The following is a 21,002-nucleotide window of genomic DNA, read 5'->3' as shown; positions in this document are numbered from 1 at the left end:
CTTTGAACTAACAACTTATTCTTATTTATTTCAATTGTAACTTATGCAGCTATATGCTGCAGTGACAATGAACAATGTGCTATGCCTATCAGTGTTCTTAGCATTGGTCTATGTAAGAGGATTGACATGGGATTTCTCTTCAGAAGTTTTGGTGATTCTTGTTGTTTGCATTATGTTGGGTGTACTTGGCATCTTCCGTACATGCTTCCATGGTGGGAGGATGATATAGTGGATTTTATGATTAGTGGTGTCATATATTTATATGTATTGTAAACGAAAGACATACTAAGAGTGATACAGTTATGTAATTGTTATAAATTCCGGATAGATAACTACATTGTTAATTAACTGCTCTTAAATCAAAATTTATTAGCTTTCATTAAGGTGAATGTAAATGCAGATACCAGGGGAGCAACCTTGGATTTAAGTCAACGACTGGGAGGGACGTTGCATTGGTGAACAAAAGCTGTGACTTTGTGAAAGACGAACACTCAGTGCCGCCGGTGTGGTGGCAAGACATGAACAAGGGCCTGGTCAGGGGTTTGGATGGTCTCTGGAGGCAGCCGGAGCGCCCAAGGCACATCAACCACCCGGAAGATATTGATCACCATCTCAACCAACTAGGCCTCGTTCATTCCCAATCTTGAGTCAAGCTCTTTGCTCCTTCCTTTTATGTCAGTTGAGATAATGACATAAATAATAGAGTTATGTGACATTTTGAATTGTAAAACAAATACTAAATTGTATTTTTCTTTAGCCATTTAAACTAAGTCGGATGTTCATTTTACTATAATTGCGGATGGTTCTTTCCATTCTAAAGTAGATGGTTATTCTGGGTATATTATTTGTCTTTTACTTGATTTCCTGCATTTTTTTGCACATTCCCGGCAAATTTTTTTTATTATGTGGGTTGAATTAGATTTAGTTTAATTTTATTGAATTCAAGCTGGGTTTTAGTTATGCCATATAAACATGATGCACGAGTGGTATTTTTGGTCAATTGCTTAGTTGTTTTTTATCAACTAATGTGGATGTTCATTTTACTGTGTTTGCGAATTATTTCTTTCTTTTTAAAGTGGATGTTTATTTTGGGTATACCGTTACTTAATTTTCTGGTTTTTGCATCCGCATGCTCCACGTGTTTCTTTTGTTTTATGGTTTGGGAATTATAGATTAAAATACGATTCTTGTAAACATTGATATTAACTTGAAAAACAAATAGAGTCTTAATTTGAAATTAAAAGATTTTTTATTACATAACATTTACACAAAATATATAATTTATAGTTTAGAAAAATACTAGAAAGCCAATAGTTAGTCATTAATATTTAAAAGTGTGGTAAAATAAGAAGAATCTTCAAGAAATGCTGCATCATGATGACAGTATTAAGCTCTTCAAGGCTAAGTTAAGGAAGCTTGTTAGGAGCTCTCTACTTGTAATCTTTTTCCAATATTTTGGCTGATAGAGATTGTACCTGTGATCCTTCTTTCTCTTCCTTACTCTTCAATTTTGTAACCCGTGCGATAGCCGATATGCACTGAAAAACAGGAACACAACTCAATTTTCAGGCATATCAATTACTAGTATGTAACAAGAACTCATTAACCCAAGACTTTAGAAGATAATCAACAATCTATGCAAAAAAATCTTAACCTCAAAAAAGCATAACTAAATGATTAACTAAATAATTGCTTTCACTATAACCAATAAAACAGAATGAAACTCAATTCCAACACAAAATAAAATGAACATATGCATACATAATAAAATGAATATCCGCTTTAATTGATAATAAACATATAACAAATTAACTAAAATTTCATCCATGCACCATGTTTAAATAGCCTAACTCAAACCCAACTTCAATTCAAGAAAATATAAACTAAGTCTAATCCAATTTTTCTCCATTACTCCGAAACCACTTAACAAAAGAAACTAGTGGAGCATGTACATGCAAAATTTAGCAAATCAAGCAAAAGATCAATACTATAAGTAAAATAAACATCCACTTTTTGAATAAACGAACCACCTGCATACATAGTAAAATGAACATTCGCTTTAGTTGATAATAAACATCTAACATATATTAAGAACTTTTATTCAATTATTACATTCTTAATTAAAATTCAATATCACCACCAACAGCACAAACAAACAGCATATATGCTACTACATAAGGTCTTCTTTTGTTATTATATGCATGATATGTTGCTAGTAATTAAAAAGAAGCTAAGCATAGTTAGATGCATGCTACAAGAAATGTAGAATACCACTTCTATGTTATATCGCTTATTTTTGGTAAAAGTCTCTTCCCTTCTTGTTTTATTAATTAAAAAAATGCTTAAATTTTCAATATATGTAACTAATGTTGTATTTGTTCTATTTAGGAATCGAATCATACCCTCTCTATAAATAAGATCAACAAACAAAATCTCATAATACATATAAATGTGAAAACAAATTAAGGCTATAGCAATGTGTGACTTTTAAACTTTGAAAAACTGAAACAAAAGCTTGAAATAAAAATCAAAGCAAACTTGCAGCTATCCTGCGAAAAATGGTGTATATTAAACAAATTTTAGAAAAGATGGCTTGCTGTTAATTGACTTGTTCCAATGGCCAGATCAACTTTCAGTTTTGTTTTTGAATAAAACTATATTTTATTTGTCTATTTCTTATATTACGATTTAAAATTCTTGTAAAATGAGCGGATGATGAATACTAGCTAGCCTTGTCAAGAAAGAATTGTAACAGATAATGATATTTAATGTTGATTATACAATCAGAGTCAAATTCGGACCAATTCAATTCATTGGAGCATACCCTAAAATAGAAACCAAACATCTAAGAACATGCTAAAGTAATCATCCAAATAATGTCAAATAAAGAACAACAAAGGTCAACTAATTTACATGTCATTACATGCAAAGGTACCCACACGGTGTGCAAAAAATACTAAGCTATTTAAAGCAGGCGTTTTCAAAACTTCTCGCGCTAAGCTTAAATCCATTGCAACCATCTACAACAACAACTTATTCTACAACTTCCAACGCAGTGACATTGCAACAACAGAGTTCTTCACTATGAACAATCAAACACCTCAACTATCATGTACAGCTAGTAGCAAGAGAAACAGATATCATCACAGCAATAAATCAACCCACTAACCTCCAGTAACTCGTCGACCACGAAATGGGTTTGACCACCGTAATAGCAACGAGGTCTACCCGTTCAATTTTCACGGCTTCAAGGGACTGACACAGCACAAACGATGCAGGAAGCAGGAGGCGCCCACAGCGGTCTCGATACTGGTGCTGAGGCAAGCCGCGACCCAGGCTCCTGCAACGTTCAACTGCGGCGAGGATGTGGCTCTCCAGTGAAGCCCACGCGAGACCCGCGACAAAAAGCGGGGGGCGAGCGAACTGGCTGCGACCGGCGACGTAGGAGGCGCGCGGTGGAGGGTGAGCAGCAGGGGTCTGGTCGGCACTGATGGAGGTGCGGGGTCACTCGTCGCCGCTGCAGTGGGATGGTCAAGATAGGTCTCAAGGGTTGGTAGGGAGGGTTGCCGTCAATGCTAAAAAAGAAAGGGATTGAGGAATTGAATTAGGGATTAGATGGTTATAATTAAAATAAAAGTGAATGGGATTTTTGAAATTAGGGTGAGAGGTGAGTTGATTTTCATTTTTAACTCATATTGGAGCAAATGAACAGCTCATTATACACATTATACAGATATCCCATTAACTCCCTAACGAGATTCATATACAAATACTTAATATCGTTGAGATGTGTAACTAGCTTTCTACATTTCACTTTATTCAATTACGTTACTTTATATGCATGTGTGACTACTAGTGTTTTTCATTATGTTTTAGTTTTTCATTATTATGTGGTTTGTAATTGTGATTTTTTATTCTTTTAACAAGATAAATAATTATTCATTTACTGTTTTAGAGTTTTTTTATAATTATTCAAGGTAGAGTAGATATGTTAATATTTTAATTTTATTTAATATTTATGTTAAAAAAGTACATTATAAATTCTTGACACATCTAACATTAGTTTAAACTGTTGGTTGTATTAATTTTTTTAACATAATGTGAGAAATTCAACTAAGTTGGGTTGTCGTGGTTAGCTCATTAGTTCGTTTAAGTAAATATTGAGGTTCGAATTTCTCTTTGTACATATAACAACTCATTAATCAACGACAAATCCTTAAATGAAGTTCAGATCCGTGATAGATTAGCCTTGATCGGCTGAATTGGGAGTTACCGTAATAAATCAACAAAAATAATGTGAGAAATTTAGCACACTATATATTACTGAGGCCATACAAAGTTTTTTCCTTTAATTATGTAAAATGATAGTTATGAAAAAATATTTAAGAATACTATACTAAACTATTATAACACATTCAAAATAACATAATAGCACATCAAATATTTTTGAACACATTTGAAACTCGTCTCAATTTATCCAAAATTTATCATTACCTAGCAATTAAGATTCGATATGATTATAATACATCAAACCTTAATAATATCTCATCTAAAATAACATCATCATGTATAAAATACTTTCTAAACACAACAAAAACTCATACAAACTCATAGTTATAGTTTCTATCATCAAACCTTTATTTTTACACATCCAAAATAATAAAATAGTGCACAAAATATTTTTAAATACATCCAAAACTCATAAAAACTCATTTACGTATAAAATTACCTAACAATCACATCAACAAAGAAAATTTAAACGAAAAAAAGCCATATACTAGATTTAGAACTAAAGAAATTGATTTTGATAATATTATTTCAATTTTAATTTTTTTAGAATTTAATTTTGGTTTGTTATTTTTATTTTGTTAGGTTTAAATTTAAATTTAAATATTTTAATTTTAAGGAGATATTATTTTGAATTTTAAATATATAAGAAAGAAGCTTTGAGACATAATATCTAAAAATAATTATTATAATTATTTTATTAAATTGTAATGAATAATGATTAATTAAAAGATGAATGATGAATTGATGATAGATACCTAGTTGGCAGTTGCATTGGTTTAAAATGAAAGAGAATATAATACAGTGACTACAGTCACATTGGTGTGAATCTTCGTCTAACCATTAACTGCATTACTATGAAACAATTATTTGGGCTACCATTACCTGGTTTTAAAATTCAAACAGACAAAAGAATCACTAACAAAACTCACTTCACACACACAACCCAGTCCATTATCTATTCAATAAAGGCCTGCCAAATAAGCTGTCAAAGCCAATGCTTAATTCAACCAACCAGCTGAAACTTACACCAACTGCTCATGGTCACACCGTCACACAAAGAACGGCTCTTTTACTATTTGTTTGAACGCTATCAAATCAATAAAAAACAAAATTTTAATAAAAAAATTTCTTTTTTATTTTTAGTATGTCTAAAAAAATTTTAATAGTAAAAATATTAAAAAAATAAAAAAATATTTTAATATCCAAACATAAAATCACTTTTACTTTTATAAAAAATTTTTAAAAAAATCATTAAAAAATATATTTTATGAGAATGACATCCAAACAAATCCTTAGACTTTTTACACCTGATTTCAGCTTCACCTGTTACCGGTCTCTACTTGGCATTTTGGAATGCCATTTGCGTACGTGCCATACCTGAAACTCTTCCTATATTTTTAACTCTACTAGGGGCTTGCATCCTGATATGCTGTTACAACTTAAAAGATAAATCTAAACCCAAGTCTTTATAAAAGGATATGTTAGTACAATGAATGGGATTTAAACTTTTGACATCCAAAAAAACATAAATAAGCCACAATAGTTTTAAGAATTAAAACATATTTAAGCCAAAATTGCTTGTACATTAACTACCGAACAAGCTAAGTTGTAGTGAATGATTATCCAGTTTCTAGCGTGAGATAAGTTTAAAGTATATTTAGTAACGAGTAATTTAGGGAGAAAATAATATAAAATTATCTCATTTAATTTAACATTGATAATTTTATGTTTGTAACATCTATAATTACATGTTTATTACATCTAAAACTATCCATTTATTTCAGCAATAATTAAAAAATATAAAATAAAAAAACAAGTTACGGCTCTCTATGGTTCCCAAATGATGTCCCCTAAACATTTTTGTTGAGTTATATATAGTGATGCTTATGGGATTGGGGAAAGGTACCTTCTCCAAATGCTTCTTTTTCATGATTTTGATTAATAGAGGCTTGGTAGTGGTAGTGTAGTAGTGTTGTTGTGGACCTTCTTCGACATCATCAAGGACCTACTAAGCCTGACCTATGGTTATGGCGTTATGCAAGAAGATATTAAGCATTGAGCCGTCTTTTCTTCTGTTGCCATTATGTGATGCGTGTTCAAGTTTCATAAAGCAACAACACTGCTCACTCATTTGTCAAAATGGACGGACCGAATTTCCTATCCCTTAGAACCTGCCACCATTGAAAGCGGCGGCCCTGGATTTTCCTAGTTGGTGCCGTAGAGCTATGACCCGTTGACCATGCGGGGAAAAACGTGCTTTTTGTTATATATTAGCTATTAATAATTGAACACTATTTCTTCCTTTTAACTCTTCCCGGTACTTCGTGGTCAGTTATCCGTGTCTCCGTTATAGCACAAGCCCTATTGACTCCACAGAGGCATATGGACTTCAAACGAAAATAGCGTCTTATTCTAAATTTATTACGGAAAGAATTATCGTCCCTGACAGCAGTTTTACTAGCTCTTGGACGGAAATAGATCCTCTCCATTTTTTTTGTCACTGGAGAGTATAAAGTGTAATCTCCCACCTTTAATTTTACAAGTGGGACCAACAATAAATGAGAGAGAGAGTGTATTGAATAGTGAGATCTTCCACTGGATACCATCCAGTTTTTTTTCCACTGGAGAGGATCCACTCCCCTCTTGGACAAATAATTTGGGAAATAAATTCTCTCAATTTTTTTAACAATTGAAAGAGTAAAATATGATCTCTCACTATTAATTTTATAAGACCAAAAATAAATATAAAAGAAAAAACAATAAAGGATTAAAAATTACACTTTACATTCTCAATTTTTTTATTCCCTATTATTTGGACAACGCATAGATATATACCATTATACCTTCAATATACACTAACATTTCGCAGTTTAGTTAACTTCAAATAAGAAAAGAGTGGGAAAAACAAATGGGACAAGTAGTGATAGACATTTTGTAATAGCGAACTACTACTGACACACTTAATATACAATGAACAGAATTAAAATAATCTACCCAATAGTTAGGCTTCACAGCTTTATGTTAAGAAATCATCCAGCATAGATTGACCAATATGCGTTTTCATCTAGAAGTTAACAACCACAAGATGGAAGTATACTACAGCTGGCAAAGTAACACCCGGATGCAGCAGATGACATCAATACAAAAATCATGATTCGAATTGAGAACAATTATTTATCAGATCACAAAAATTGAAGTTAACTATATGTAAAATAATCTCGATTTTGGCATTGCATATGGTTCCATGCTTTTGCATGGACAAGAAAACAGATATGTATTCCGATTTGAAAGGAGCATGTGATATCCTAACATGCAAAATTATATCAACTACCTACAAAGTGTTCGGCAACAGGAAGGATGCGAGCAAAACCATCCACCCAAAAATTCAAAATACTCGAGAAAAATGGAAACAATGTCTGAACTTCAAAGAATATCATCCAACCATACTTGAGTTCCACTCAAGCAACTTCAGCAATCCTCTGTTTATTTATGGTCCCTATTCGCTGGCTCTCTAAACAAACTATTAACTGTGTCATCTTGGCAATCTAAGCCTTTGCAAGCTCAGCACTGGTGGGGGTAGGAACAGCAGAAGGAGCAGGACCACCGGTGGTTGGCCTAAAAAGGGAACAAAGATTTAAATTAGTATGTTGTAAAGAAGGCCATGACAAAAAACAGAACTACATCTCAGAGTAGCAATCACATAAACTTACAGTCCCACGAAGACCTTGAAGGCATCATATATTCCCCATTGAGCTCCTGTAAGTGTTCCAATCATAACAATACGCAGAGGGAGGCCTCGGGTGAAGAGACCCCACAAACCAAGCTTCTGCACAGCCTGTATAACACCACAGATAACATCAAATTAAGTTGTCAAATTCAGTCAAAATAACAAACTTGCACTTGAGTGTGACTTACATCACCAACGGTTGCTCCCTTGGCATTGTTGAGGAAAGAGACAAGGTTATCAGCAGGATGTGACACAATGGCACAGAACACACCTGCAACATATCCACCAGCAAAACTCACACCGAGTTGCAGACTCTTGCTGCACTCATTCTTTGGTGTGGGGATGGCATGCTTGTAGATCATCTCCACAATGGTCTCAAAAGAAGCAAACTTCATCATTGTGTCTGCAAAAAGAACATTGATTTAAAAATCTACTCATGAATTATTTATCACATTGGGCACAAAATAAACTATAACCAAATTCATGAAAAATAACACACAAGTGATTCGGAATATTCCAAAATAATTCTTAAAGATAAACATAAAAATATCATGGAAAAATTTTGACAAAATGTAACAGGACAGCCCGGTGCACAAGCATCTTGCGTTAACGCAGGATCCAGGAAGGGTCACACCCAAAGGGTGTAATGTGCGCAGCCTAACCTGATAATTATATCAGTGGCTGGCTGTTTCCACGGCTTGAACCTGTGACCTTGAGGTCACACAGAGACAACTCAACCGTTGCTCCAAGGATTAATCTGTTTGGTTATACCCTTGCTAAGTAATTGCAGTACACTTGAACAGCTAAATTCTACCAATGATAATTTTGTCATACCTGGTAAGTAAATTTACAAAAACAATTAACATGATTTAACTACAAATATATTAAGAAAGAAGAATATTTACTTTTCAAAATGTTAATCGAGGCAAAACAGTATAGGCTACAGTGGCACAATACGAAATGACAAGAAATGTGACGCTATATATTAGTGCACACTAATTGCCTCAGCTGGTAACCCAAGTATGAAATACTGAACAGTTAACAATGCAGCAAGAAGACATTTCAGTTTAGGAGTACCTACATGGAATTTGTCGTCCCCACAGAGGCACCAATCCCTTGTACAATCTGAAATCAAGACATTTTATTAGAAACACATCTTATTTCTTAGCAAGAGTAGCATAACACTACAAAAAATATGCAAGAGTTTCAACAGCATTTATAAACATACCCCAAGGTTCCTTCAGATCTGACAAACTTCGGTAACCCATCAGCCAGACCCCTAGCAAAGCCGGGCTGAGTTTGAACACGGACCTTCACGGCCTCAAATGGGCAAAGTGCAATATCAGCAATAACCTCAGCAGATGCAGAACCAGCAAGGTAGATCAAGGTCTTGTACTTGGTTGCATATTCCGGGCCAGCCAGATCAGAGTAGTACTTTTTGAAGAATTCATAAAATCCAAACTTGCAGGCACCTTGAGCACTATAACCAAGCAAAGTTGGCACCCATCCCCTGAAGAAGCCTCTGAGTCCCTGCTCCTTCAGCAGAACTCCAAAACCAGAGGAGATACTCTTGTACTTGGCAGGGTCAATCTGAAATCAACAACCAATTCAATATTAATTCAACTGTACCAATTAAAAGTATGACAACTTATATTAAATAACCACCGTTGACTTCTCATTATTTCTCAATTCCACTAATTTCTACTAAATAGCATGGCTGAAATGATAACTGGAATATTACTACTGCCACGTGTAACTCGAACCGTTCTGTCTATTCTTAATTCAATATTAATTAAATCAAAGATCACAACCAGGCAAATAATTCCAATAGAAACAGAGTACAACACACATCGTTACTACGCATCAGAGATTCTTCACTTCAGAAAATAAGTCTCTCTCAGGGAATCATATTCAGCACATAATCAGCGTAAAAACTCGGCTGCAACTAAAAAATAAAACGAATGTATTTCCCTATAAATTTTAGAGTATAAAACCGAAATCAAACTACAAATATCACATAATAACAGTAAGAAAATCCTTCGATTCAACACAAATAGCAAACTCCGCAGATCTAGGTAATAAATAAAACACGAATAAAACAGTGTAAAATCATAGATCTAAACCAACACGAAGCGACACGGCTTAGATCACATTCAAACCTATGCATAGAGAGCCAGATCAAGAAAAAGAGGTCAAGATAGTTAACCTGCATATTACACTTGACGAGGTCAAGAGGAGTGACGGCCATGTGAGTGAGACCACAGCTGAGGATTCCGCCGGCGGTACAGGCGGCGTAGAAGGCCGGAGAGTACATCTCGATCTTGCCGGGCTCGCTGGGAGAGGGAATCATGAAGGCGCCACCGTTGCTGCCGGAAGGTGCTGCGGCAGGGGAGGAGGAGGGGGAGGTGAGAATCTTCTGGAAGGATAGGGTTTTGGCGGAGGAAGAGGAAGAGTAGAGGAAGGAAGGGATGAGGGAGTTGCGGCGAGAAGAGTCTGCTGAGAAAGCCATTGAGATTTGTGAGGAAAAGAGTTAGGTCAATGAAACACAGAAACAGAAAGAAAGAAAGAAAGAAAGAAAGAAAGAAATGAAGGCGAAACGGGTCTCTGTGGTGTGTTTCTTTTCTCTCTCTCTTTCTCTCTCGCGCTCTCCGAAAGTTTGGGTTGGCTGCTGAGGAAAGAGGAAGGTGAGGAATGGTTCCTTCTTTTTATGTAGGCTTTGCAAATTGCAATTCGGAAATGAGAAGAGCAACAAATTGCCCCAACTTCCTATTCTTAATTACAACTCTGCCACTGAGGGTTAAAACCCGGGGGATCGCTGTAAGAATGGGTTGGTAATGGTAAGGTAAGAGCTTGGTCTTCATGTCATGGGTCAGAAATTCCGGCTTTGTTGCTTTGGGTGCTTTGACCGTGAAAGTCATTTTTTTAGTATCTGTTATTAGCCAAAAAAATGAATCTTCTTAATTTTTTTTAACAACTAAAAAAAATAAAATATGATCTTTTATTATTAATTTTATAAATAAAACTAAAAATAAATATAAAAAATAATAAAAAATTAAAAATTATATTTTATATTTTTAATTTTTTTAATAGTTAAAAAATTTATTTTTAATATGTCGCATAAAAAAATACTCAACAGTAAAATTAAAAAATACAACATGTATATATAATATAATGTGCATTATAATCAAATAAAATTATGTATAAATAGTATAATATTCACCTTTAATCGAATTAAATTAATATACGAATTTTTTATTATGAACGAAAAATTGAATCATTCTTTATATGTTCGCTATTAATATAAAGAAGTTTTTTCATATTACATACCGAAAACACAATTTTATATATTTGCTGAACAGTTAACAAAAAAAATAGATTTAGTATTGAATAGAGTTGTCTAATAACTTCATATTAAATATTAAATCACTTAATTAAGTGTGTGTCTGAATTACAGTTTGTAAACGGGAGTTTGCATAAAATTAATTTTGCAAACTTAATTTTGATAAAAAGTAAATTTGTGTTAAAGTGATTTATATTTGGTAATTTTTTATCAAAATTGATTATAATAAAATAAATATTGTTTGGCTTATACTATTCAAAATCACTTTTAGGTAAAAGATTACTCAAATAGACCTCAACTTAAATAATTTTTTTATATTATTCTATCATTTTAATTTAGATATTTAAATAGATCTTATTAGTTAATTTTATAATAAAATTAATATTTACTTACTAAAATAAAAATAACATATAAAAATAGATAAAATATATTTTTAAATAAAAATAAAACAATATAAATTTTAGATATATATATATTTTTAGTATTTTTAGTATTCTTTTTTTAGTATGTTATAATTTATTATTATTATTATTATTTACAGTTAAATTTTTGTTTAATTTACTTTACCTAATAGAATCAATAAATCATATTATAAAAAGATAATAACAAACATAATACACAAAAATTACAATTATAAAAGTATATAATATCAAACAAACAGTTAAAAAAAATAAAAAATAGAAAAATAGAGCTCATATAAATAAAAATAACAAGAATTTTATAAATAATATAATAACATACATGAAGGATAAAGTTGGTAAAAGATAAATACATGGTTAGTATCCATGGCTAAAAGCCCCTTAGGAAAACGCAGAAGTTAAAAATAGTTGCTTCTTGTAAATGTTGGTTTTGGTAGCAAAATCACTTCTGCGTTCATGGAAAAAAAAGTTTGCCAAACCAAAAGTTGAAGCTTTCAAGAAATCTAAATGTGATTCTTCTCTTCCAACGAGTTTCCTAAACACACCCTAAAAATATCAAGACTTTCACTTAAAAAACTAATAATTATAGCTTATCTAGATTATAAGTAGATTCAAATAAAATAAAACTTGATCAAAATGTAATTGACCATAATAAAAGTAAACATAAAAAACATAGTTGTTACGGCCTGGCCCAAACTAAATGTGAGCCGGCCCGACCCGGGCACCACCCGACCCGAACAGTTAGGAGCAGGGCGCCCGATCGCCAACCCGAACACGCGTCCCTGACAGCTCTGCTACAGCTGTGCAAGGGAGGTCTCGAAGAAGGTGGGCCTGTCCATGCAGGGCCCACTTCTGACACGGTATAAATGGGGAAGGACCTACCCTTCCCCCAAGGTACGTCACATACCGCCTTACCCCCTTTTCGCCTGCACATTCGACTGACTTTAGCGTCGGAGTGTCATTGCAGGTGGCACCCCCCTTCTGCCAAGAGCTCGGAACGTCGGTTTTCCGTTTTACCCTCACGACTCCTTCCGCATCACGCCCCACCTACTCGTACAAAGATCATCCCGAACCATCCGGTACACGACTCGCCGAACATTAGCGCTATCTGTGGGGACCGACCGAAGCTAAATGGAGATCGTGCCGGGTCCAGGGGACCACGGGTGCGCAGCGGTGATAAACCTCATTTTTAGGGTTTATCTTGTATTGAATTTAGAGTATTTTGATAACCTTTTGTCACATTTAGCCTATGAATTAGCATGGTTTTGTTATCTCTCCCATATTTATGCTTAAGTGTAAAAACATGCTTTTTAAGCCTTATTTTGATGAATTCTAATTTCTCCTTGATTCCATAAGATGCCTTGATGTGTTTGCTAGTAATTCCAGGATTGAAATAGGCTAGGCATGGATCAAAGGAAGCAAGGAAGGAAGCATACAAATGGAGAGAAGCATAAAAAGTCAAAGAAGCAAAGTCAGCCATGCACGCGCACGCGCACAAGGCGCCCGCGCGCACATTGCAGAATCGACCAGGGACGCGCACGCGTACCGTGCGCGCACGCGTCGATGACCGCACGTGATTTTGTTATTGCAACACGTGCCTGGCGATTTTGGAAGGTTTCAGCAACCAACTTTGGCGCCAAATTGCATATAAGAACCAAGGATTAAAGGGGATTAACACACATTCACATCCATAGACTCATTTTTACAAGTTTTCTTAGATATTTTTAGTTAGTTACATTTGTAGAGAGAGAAACTCCAACCTCTCTCTAGGATTCATCTTCAATTTGTCAATTCTCAACCATAAGTGTGGGGAGGTTGATAAACCCCATTTGTAGGGCTTATCTTATGCTTGATTTAGGGGATTTTATAACCCTTTACCCACATTTATGCAATGAAATAGCATGGTTTTGTATATTCTCCTTTAGTTGTGCTTAAGAGTGAAAACATGCTTTTTAGGACTTAAAATAGCTAAATTTAATTCACCTTGATTCTATTAGATGCCTTGATGGGTAAGACTAGGACTTGTGACTCAAGTTAGTTACTTTTACTTGACTTTCCTCTATAATTAGGGGTTAACTAGGTGAAGCAACACTCCTTTGTTATCACAATTGAAGGAAGCTATAGTGATGGAACTTCCAATGTTCAACCTTGGCCAAGGCTTTTAATATTGATTGATTGTTGTTTTCTTTTATTAGCACTTTTATGCCACACTCTTCAAGCCACAAAAGACCACTTAACCAATAACATGCATCCTTGTAGCATTCCTAGGGAAGAACGACTCGGGACTAATACTCTCGGTTATAGATTGTAGAATTGTTTGATGATGGATTTTGCATCGGTTTAGACTATACTACAATTGATTACTCGATAATTTCTATACCGGCAAAAATTCATTCATCAAGCGGCCCCCGAGGGGGCGGCCTCCGTTGCCTCGCCCCGTGAGAGATTAAGATCCCCTCCCCGACGAACCGGATTCCAGTCGAGAGCTCAAAAGAGGCGCCCCTTCGAGGGAACGGGCAGTGACAACGCTAGGATAATGCAAGAGCTGCGCCATAGGGTGCAGAACCTGGAGCGCCAACTAACAGATCAGGAGCATCGTCAGCAGACCTCTGACCCTGACTACTCTCAGTCCCCCGAGAGCCGGGAAAAGACCTCCAACCGAAGCAGTCGCTCCCGGCACACCTCTATACCGAGATCAGAATCGGAAAGTAGCCGAGAGGATCGGGAACGCCCCAGGAAGCAAAACAATACAATCATCTACGCCCGGGGCAAACGGGCGTGCATCATGCGACAGGACTGCGAAACGGAGAAGGAAGGTCCGAGAGAACACGGCAACCCGTCATCATGGGTGCCACCCCATTCCACTGTTCCATCCTCGAGGTCCGATTGCCGAGACACTTTGACAAACCAACGGACAGGAGGTATGATGGGACACAGGACCCGCAAGAGCACCTAACGGCCTTCGAGGCCCGAATGAACCTCGAAGGAGTGGGAGATGAGGTAAGGTGCTGCGCTTTCTCGGTCACCTTGGCAGGCCCGACGATACGGTGGTTCAATAGCCTCCCGCAGGGTTCTGTAGCCGGCTTCTCGAATATCAGCTGCGCCTTCTTGGTGCAATTCACTACTAGAATCGCAAAGGCAAAGCACCCAATCAATCTCCTTCGCGTGACCCAACGCACCGGGGAGACGATCAGGAAGTATCTAGATCGGTTCAACGACGAATGCTTGGAAATCGAAGGACTAACCGACTCTGTGGCCAGCCTTTGTGTGACGAATGGCCTTCTTAATGAGGATTTCCAAAAATATCTCACCACCAAACCGGTCTGGACGATGCATGAGATCCAGACCATAGCCAAAGAATACATAAATGATGAGGAAGTCAGCCGAGTCATGGCTGCCAACAAACGGCAGCCATCCTACAATCAACCCAGGCAACATGGTAACGGAGAAAGGCAGAAGGAGCAGGCCAGAGACGGGGCCCGAGCAAGGCACCCAGACCGTTTCTCCGGATAGGAAAATTCACCAACTACACCCCACTCACTCTCCCCATCATGGAAGTTTACCAGCAAATCGCCGAAAAGGGAATATTGACGAAGCCCCGACGTCTGAAAGATCGTACAGGGGGGAACAAGAGCCTCTACTGTGATTACCATAAAGGCTATGGGCACCAAACACAGGACTGCTTCGACCTGAAAGATGCGCTAGAACAAGCCATCAGGGAGGTAAACTGGCCGAATTCTCCCACTTTATTAGGAAACTGAGGAGACGACATCGCGACCACGATGAAGATGGTAAGACCCAATCGACGAAACGACGGCAAGAACCAAAAAACAACGATCACGGCCTCACCATAATAAGCGTGGTGACCGCCAAAAACACAGCGCCAAAGTCGAGGTCTGCGCACAAGAAAGACGCCAAAGTCCTGGCAATTTCCTCCTCGCCGGCGCGAAGCTCCAAGAAGTCCCCAACTATTTCCTTCGGGTCAGAAGATCATTGGTTTGACGAGGTCCCTGAGAACCCACCCATGGTCATTACGGCTAGGGTGGGAACCGGCCTCGTCAAACGAATCCTTGTGGACACAGGAGCAAACTCGAACATTATGTTCCGCAACGTGTTCGATGCGCTGGGATCACGAGACGCCGACCTCATGACTCACCAGCACGGTGTCATAGGGTTAGGCGACCACTTCATTAAGCCGGACGAGATAATATCCCTCCCGACTTCTGTGGGACAAGGACAAGGACGGAGGTCAATAATGGCCGAGTTCGTGGTTCTACGGGACTCCACTGCCTACAACATCATCCTGAGGAGGAAAACGATTAACGATGTTGAGGTAGTAATCAACACGAAGCTGTTGGTTATGAAGTTCGTTGCTGATGACGGATCTGTAGGATTCATAAGAGGAGATCTGGAAACGGCAGTTGCTTGCGACAACGCCAGCCTCTCCTTAAGGAAGAAGTCTAAAGAAGCATCCGGAGTGTTCCTTGCGGACTTAGACGCCAGAGTCGACGACAAGCCAAGACCAGAACCAGAGGGGGACTTGAAAAAGTTCAGGGTCGGTGACACAGAGAAAAAGTTCACGTTCGTTAATAGAAACCTCCCATACGAGTTGAAAGAACCCCTAGTAGAAATGATTAGGGCCAACGGAGATCTATTCGCTTGGACGCCAGCCGATATGCCGGGCATAAACCCCAGAGTCATGTCGCACCACCTGGCCGTCAAGCCGGACACTCGTCCAGTGGCCCAAAGGAGGAGGAAGATGTCCCAGGAGAGAGCAGAGGAGGTGTCCAGGCAGACGGCCAGCCTCCTAGAAGCAGGTTTCATACGAGAACTAGACTACTCGACCTGGCTTTCAAATGTAGTCCTGGTAAAGAAGCACAATGGCAAATAGAGAATGTGCGTGGACTATTCCGACCTCAACAAAGCATGCCCCAAGGACTGCTTCCCCCTTCCCAACATAGATGCGCTCGTCGACACGGCGATGGGGTACCGGTATTTGAGCTTCATGGATGCCTATTCTGGCTACAACCAAATACCGATGCACCCACCCGATGAGGACAAAACAGCATTCATAACACCCGGGGGGACCTATTGCTACAAGGTGATGTCGTTCGGGCTGAAAAACGCAGGGGCGACATACCAAAGGCTGATGAACAAAATATTTGGAAGCCTCATAGGCAAGACAGTAGAAGTCTACGTGGATGACATCCTCGCAAAGACTACGCAGCCTGACGACCTCCTGACTGACCTGGGAAGTGTGTTTGCATCTCTCCGACAACACGGCATGAGGCTCAACCCCCTCAAATGCGCTTTTACCATGGAGGCCGGGAAATTCCTAGGATTCATGATAACCCAAAAAGGAGTGGAAGCCAATCCCGAGAAATGCCAGGTAATACTCCAAATGAAGAGCCCGAGCTGTGTCAAGGATGTTCAGAGACTAGCTGGTCGCCTCACCTTTTTATCCCGCTTCCTCGGAGCGTCGGCAGCAAAGGCCGTACCCTTCTTCACTCTGATGAGGAAAGGAATAGCGTTTGAATGGACTCCTGCGTGCGAGGAAGCATTCAGACACTTCAAAGAAATCTTGGCGACACCCCCGGTACTCGAAAAGCCCAAAGTCGGAGAACCACTATACCTGTACCTAGCCATAACGGGGGAAGCCCTGGCAACGGTTTTGGTACGAGAGGAGGATAAGGCTCAACAACCGGTCTATTTCATGAGTAGGGCGCTACAAGGGGCGGAACTGCGGTACAGCAAACTGGAGAAGTTAGCTCTGGCGCTCCTGACCTCTTCTTGGAGATTAAAACAATATTTCCAAGGCCACCAGGTCGTCGTCAGAACGGACCAAGGAATCTGACAAGTGCTCCAAAAACTAGATTTAGCGGGAAGGATGATGACTTGGTCCATTGAGCTGTCCCAATATGACATACGATACGAACCTCGGCATGCGATCAAGACGCAAGCAATGGCAGACTTTCTAGTAGAAGTAACGGAGGATCCAACCGAAGAGACGGACACACAGTGGAGGCTCCATGTTGACGGGGCCTCCAACCAGACGTCCGGGGGAGCTGGGATCATCCTCGAGAGCCCGGCTGGGGTTGTATACGAGCAATCAATCAGATTCGAGTTCCCCATTTCGAACAATCAAGCAGAATGCGAAGCCCTTCTGGGAGGCTTAGCCTTGGCAAAGGAAGTCGGAGCGACGAGGCTGGAGATATGTATCGATTCACAGGTCGTTACCTCGCAAGTAAACGGAAGCTACCAAGCCAGAGACTCACTATTACAAAAATATTTGGAAAAAGTCAAGGAACTGAGTAAAACATTCGAGGAAGTCACGATCCGACACGTTCCGAGAGAAAAGAACACGCGGGCAGACCTCCTATCCAAGTTGGCCAGCACAAAACCGGGAGAAGGCAACCGATCTCTCATACATGGCATGATGAAGGAGCCAGCGGTTACCCTACACCTGTTAAGGCTGAGCCCCTCCTGGCTAGACCCCATCACTAGTTTCTTGGAAAACGGCGAGCTCCCCAGCGACGAAAAGGGTGCTAAAGCGTTGAGAAGGGAGGCGGCCAAGTACGCTATCATTCAGGGACAGTTATTCAAAAAAGGACTCAGCCAACCCCTACTGAAGTGCCTACATCCCGATCAGACGGACTACGTGCTCAGAGAAGTCCACGAAGGATGCTGCGGCCACCATATAGGGGGGAAAGCCCTAGCCAGAAAGCTAATCCGAGCAGGATACTACTGGCCATCGATGATGGCAGATTCTAAAGAATTTGTGAGAAAATGCGTTAAGTGTCAAGAGAACGCCAACTTCCATAAAGCACCAACTACGGAACTAAGTCTGTTAACGACCTCCCGACCTTTCTCGCAATAGGGAGTCGACCTTTTGGGACCTTTCCCACTCGGTCCGGGGCAGGTTAAGTACCTCATAGTCGCCATCAACTACTACACCAAGTGGATAGAGGCCGAGCCACTGGCCAGCATATCCTCTTCCAACTGCAGGAAGTTCATGTGGAGGCAAGTAATAACCCGATTCGGTATTCCGGAAACCATCATCTCGGAAAATGGCACGTAGTTCACCGACAAGAAATTCACAGATTTCCTCGCCGGCCTTAGCGTAAAACAGAAATTCTCCTCGGTAGAGCACCCTCAGACAAACGGCCAGGTCGAATCTGCAAACAAGATCATCCTGCTAGGGCTAAAGAAGTGGCTCGATAATAAAAAAGGTGCTTGGGCCGACGAACTCGCCTCGGTCCTCTGGTCCTACCGGACAATCGAGCAGTCATCCACTAGAGAAACACCTTTCTGACTAATATACGGGTTAGATGCAGTAATACCTGTGGAAGTCAGTGAGCCGAGCCCGCGGCTACTTCTGAAGGGAGTAGAGGAAGCCATGGAAAAGGATCTTGTGGATGAAACAAGGGAGATGACCCACTTGTCAGAAACAACACTCAAGTAAAGGATGGTCGTGCAATACAACGCCAAAATACTCAAAAGAGAATTTGAACAGAACGACCTCGTCCTAAGACGTAACGACATCGGTTTACCGGCCCCTGGAGAAGGCAAACTGGCAGCAAAATGGGAAGGTCCCTACAGAGTTAAAGAGGTGATCGGCAAGGGTGGCTACAAGTTGGAAAAGCTCAATGGCAAGGAGATCCCGAGAACATGGAATGCGGACAACTTGAGGAGGTTTTATTCCTAAGTCGTTTACTTTGTAACAATACCTTTGCTATGGTTATAGACTTGCTTAATTACCGGTTAAATTATACTTGCCCATAATTTTGTTCTCTTTTGTTTACTTTCCTTGGACGACTCATCGCGCAAACGAGTCCCACGCCATATGAACCAGAGGACACAACGATACACGGCTCCGGGACTGATCACCCTGGGAGCCTCCTAGGCCAAGGCTATAACAAACGGCCATAATAAAGAGAAAACTTGACCTCGAGAAAATACCAACATAACGGTAAAGCGAGTAAACTGGCAAACGAAAAATGAAACCACATAATAAGCAAACAAATGTATCTACAAACCAACCGAACCACTAACGGGCGCAAAAGTTTTGGTACGAAAAAGTTCTACGAAAAACAAAGTTATAGGAAATCACTTTTTCGGCATATCGACAACCTTCCCGTCCTTGATGGTCTTGAAGACACCAATTGCTAATATGTCGAAATCGGGAGCAATAATCTTCACTTAAGCCTTGAGAGCCTCTTCGGTCATGAAAATCGCATTCTTGCCTTACTCTCTAACTTCCCTGTGCTTTCTCTTGAACGCATCTGCATCATCTTGAGCAGTCTTAGCGGCTGCAACAGCTGTGTCCCACTCTTTCTCCAACACGGCCACTCGACCTTGTGCAGCACTTAACTGGCTCTTCAAAGTCATTTCTTGCTCTGTCAGACGGGACACAGAAGCGTCGGCAGTCTTCAACTTCTCTTCGGCCGACGCAATCTTCTTCTCGGCAGCCTCAAGATTATTCCTCGCCTCGGCCAGCTACTCTTGAAGTGTTTTAACTTGAGCCTTGAGCTTATTATTGGCTGTGGCGGCGGTCTCGAGTTTTCGATGAAGCGAGGCCATACCTGAAAGCTCGAACTCAGCCTTCCGAGCTATGGCCGCACCGCGAAGGAGGGTGCGGTACATCCATCGTGCCTGCCCCGAGAGGTCGGTACCATGGATATGTTCCTCCGTGCCGGGAAGCAATTGGGCATCTATGAACGATCCGGCATCAAAGTTCCTTTCCATAACGGTAAGGACCCCCTGAGGGCTAGACTGCGACCTTTGTCTCTTGGGAGTGGGGATGACACTCAACTCCTCCTTTTCCTCCTGACGAACGGAAGACGAGTGCCCGGGGACAGCCACTTCCTGGAGAATGGGGGATACAGGTGTTGGAGTGGCAATTTTTTCTGCCATGGCCATGTCGGGGGGCGTGGGTGCCGTCTGCCTCCCCTCGTCCTCGGGAGGCGCCGATGATTGCCCTCCGGCCTCTTCACCATCCTCCTCCTCTAAGAAAGTCTTGTACAAATTCTCGAGGCTGGTCACTTCAGCAGACATCCCCACTGCAAACAAGAAATGAACAAATTAGTAACCAGCATACTAAGACAAAACACACAACCATTCAAAATACAAACACGACATAGGCGACTCACGAATATAATCTCGGGCGACCTCCCGACTACCCATGAGGAGGTGGGCATTTACATGGTTCCTCCTGAAAATGGCTCAT

General features: G+C 39.7%; 2 protein-coding genes across 2 annotated transcripts; one reads left to right on the top strand and one right to left on the bottom strand.

The window, feature by feature from the left end:
* Nucleotides 1–7,496: 7,496 nt before the first annotated feature.
* On the bottom strand, nt 7,497–10,710 carry LOC107494639 (mitochondrial phosphate carrier protein 3, mitochondrial). Its single transcript, XM_016115678.3, has 6 exons — nt 10,224–10,710; nt 9,246–9,607; nt 9,099–9,142; nt 8,206–8,420; nt 8,001–8,125; nt 7,497–7,905 (listed from the first exon to the last, which is right to left on the bottom strand). Exons 1-6 carry the CDS (start codon nt 10,524–10,526, stop codon nt 7,836–7,838), a joined length of 1,119 nt encoding a protein of 372 aa, XP_015971164.1. The 5' UTR covers nt 10,527–10,710; the 3' UTR covers nt 7,497–7,835.
* A 6,956-nt stretch (nt 10,711–17,666) lies between these two features.
* On the top strand, nt 17,667–19,088 carry LOC107494633 (uncharacterized). Its single transcript, XM_016115673.1, has 3 exons — nt 17,667–18,554; nt 18,654–18,800; nt 18,855–19,088. Exons 1-3 carry the CDS (start codon nt 17,667–17,669, stop codon nt 19,086–19,088), a joined length of 1,269 nt encoding a protein of 422 aa, XP_015971159.1.
* The last annotated feature ends 1,914 nt before the right edge of the window (nt 19,089–21,002 follow it).

This window comes from Arachis duranensis, chromosome 6 (genome assembly GCF_000817695.3).
Source record: "Arachis duranensis cultivar V14167 chromosome 6, aradu.V14167.gnm2.J7QH, whole genome shotgun sequence".
NCBI classification, from domain to species: Eukaryota; Viridiplantae; Streptophyta; class Magnoliopsida; order Fabales; family Fabaceae; genus Arachis; species Arachis duranensis.
This window is presented reverse-complemented; position numbering and strand designations above follow the sequence as displayed.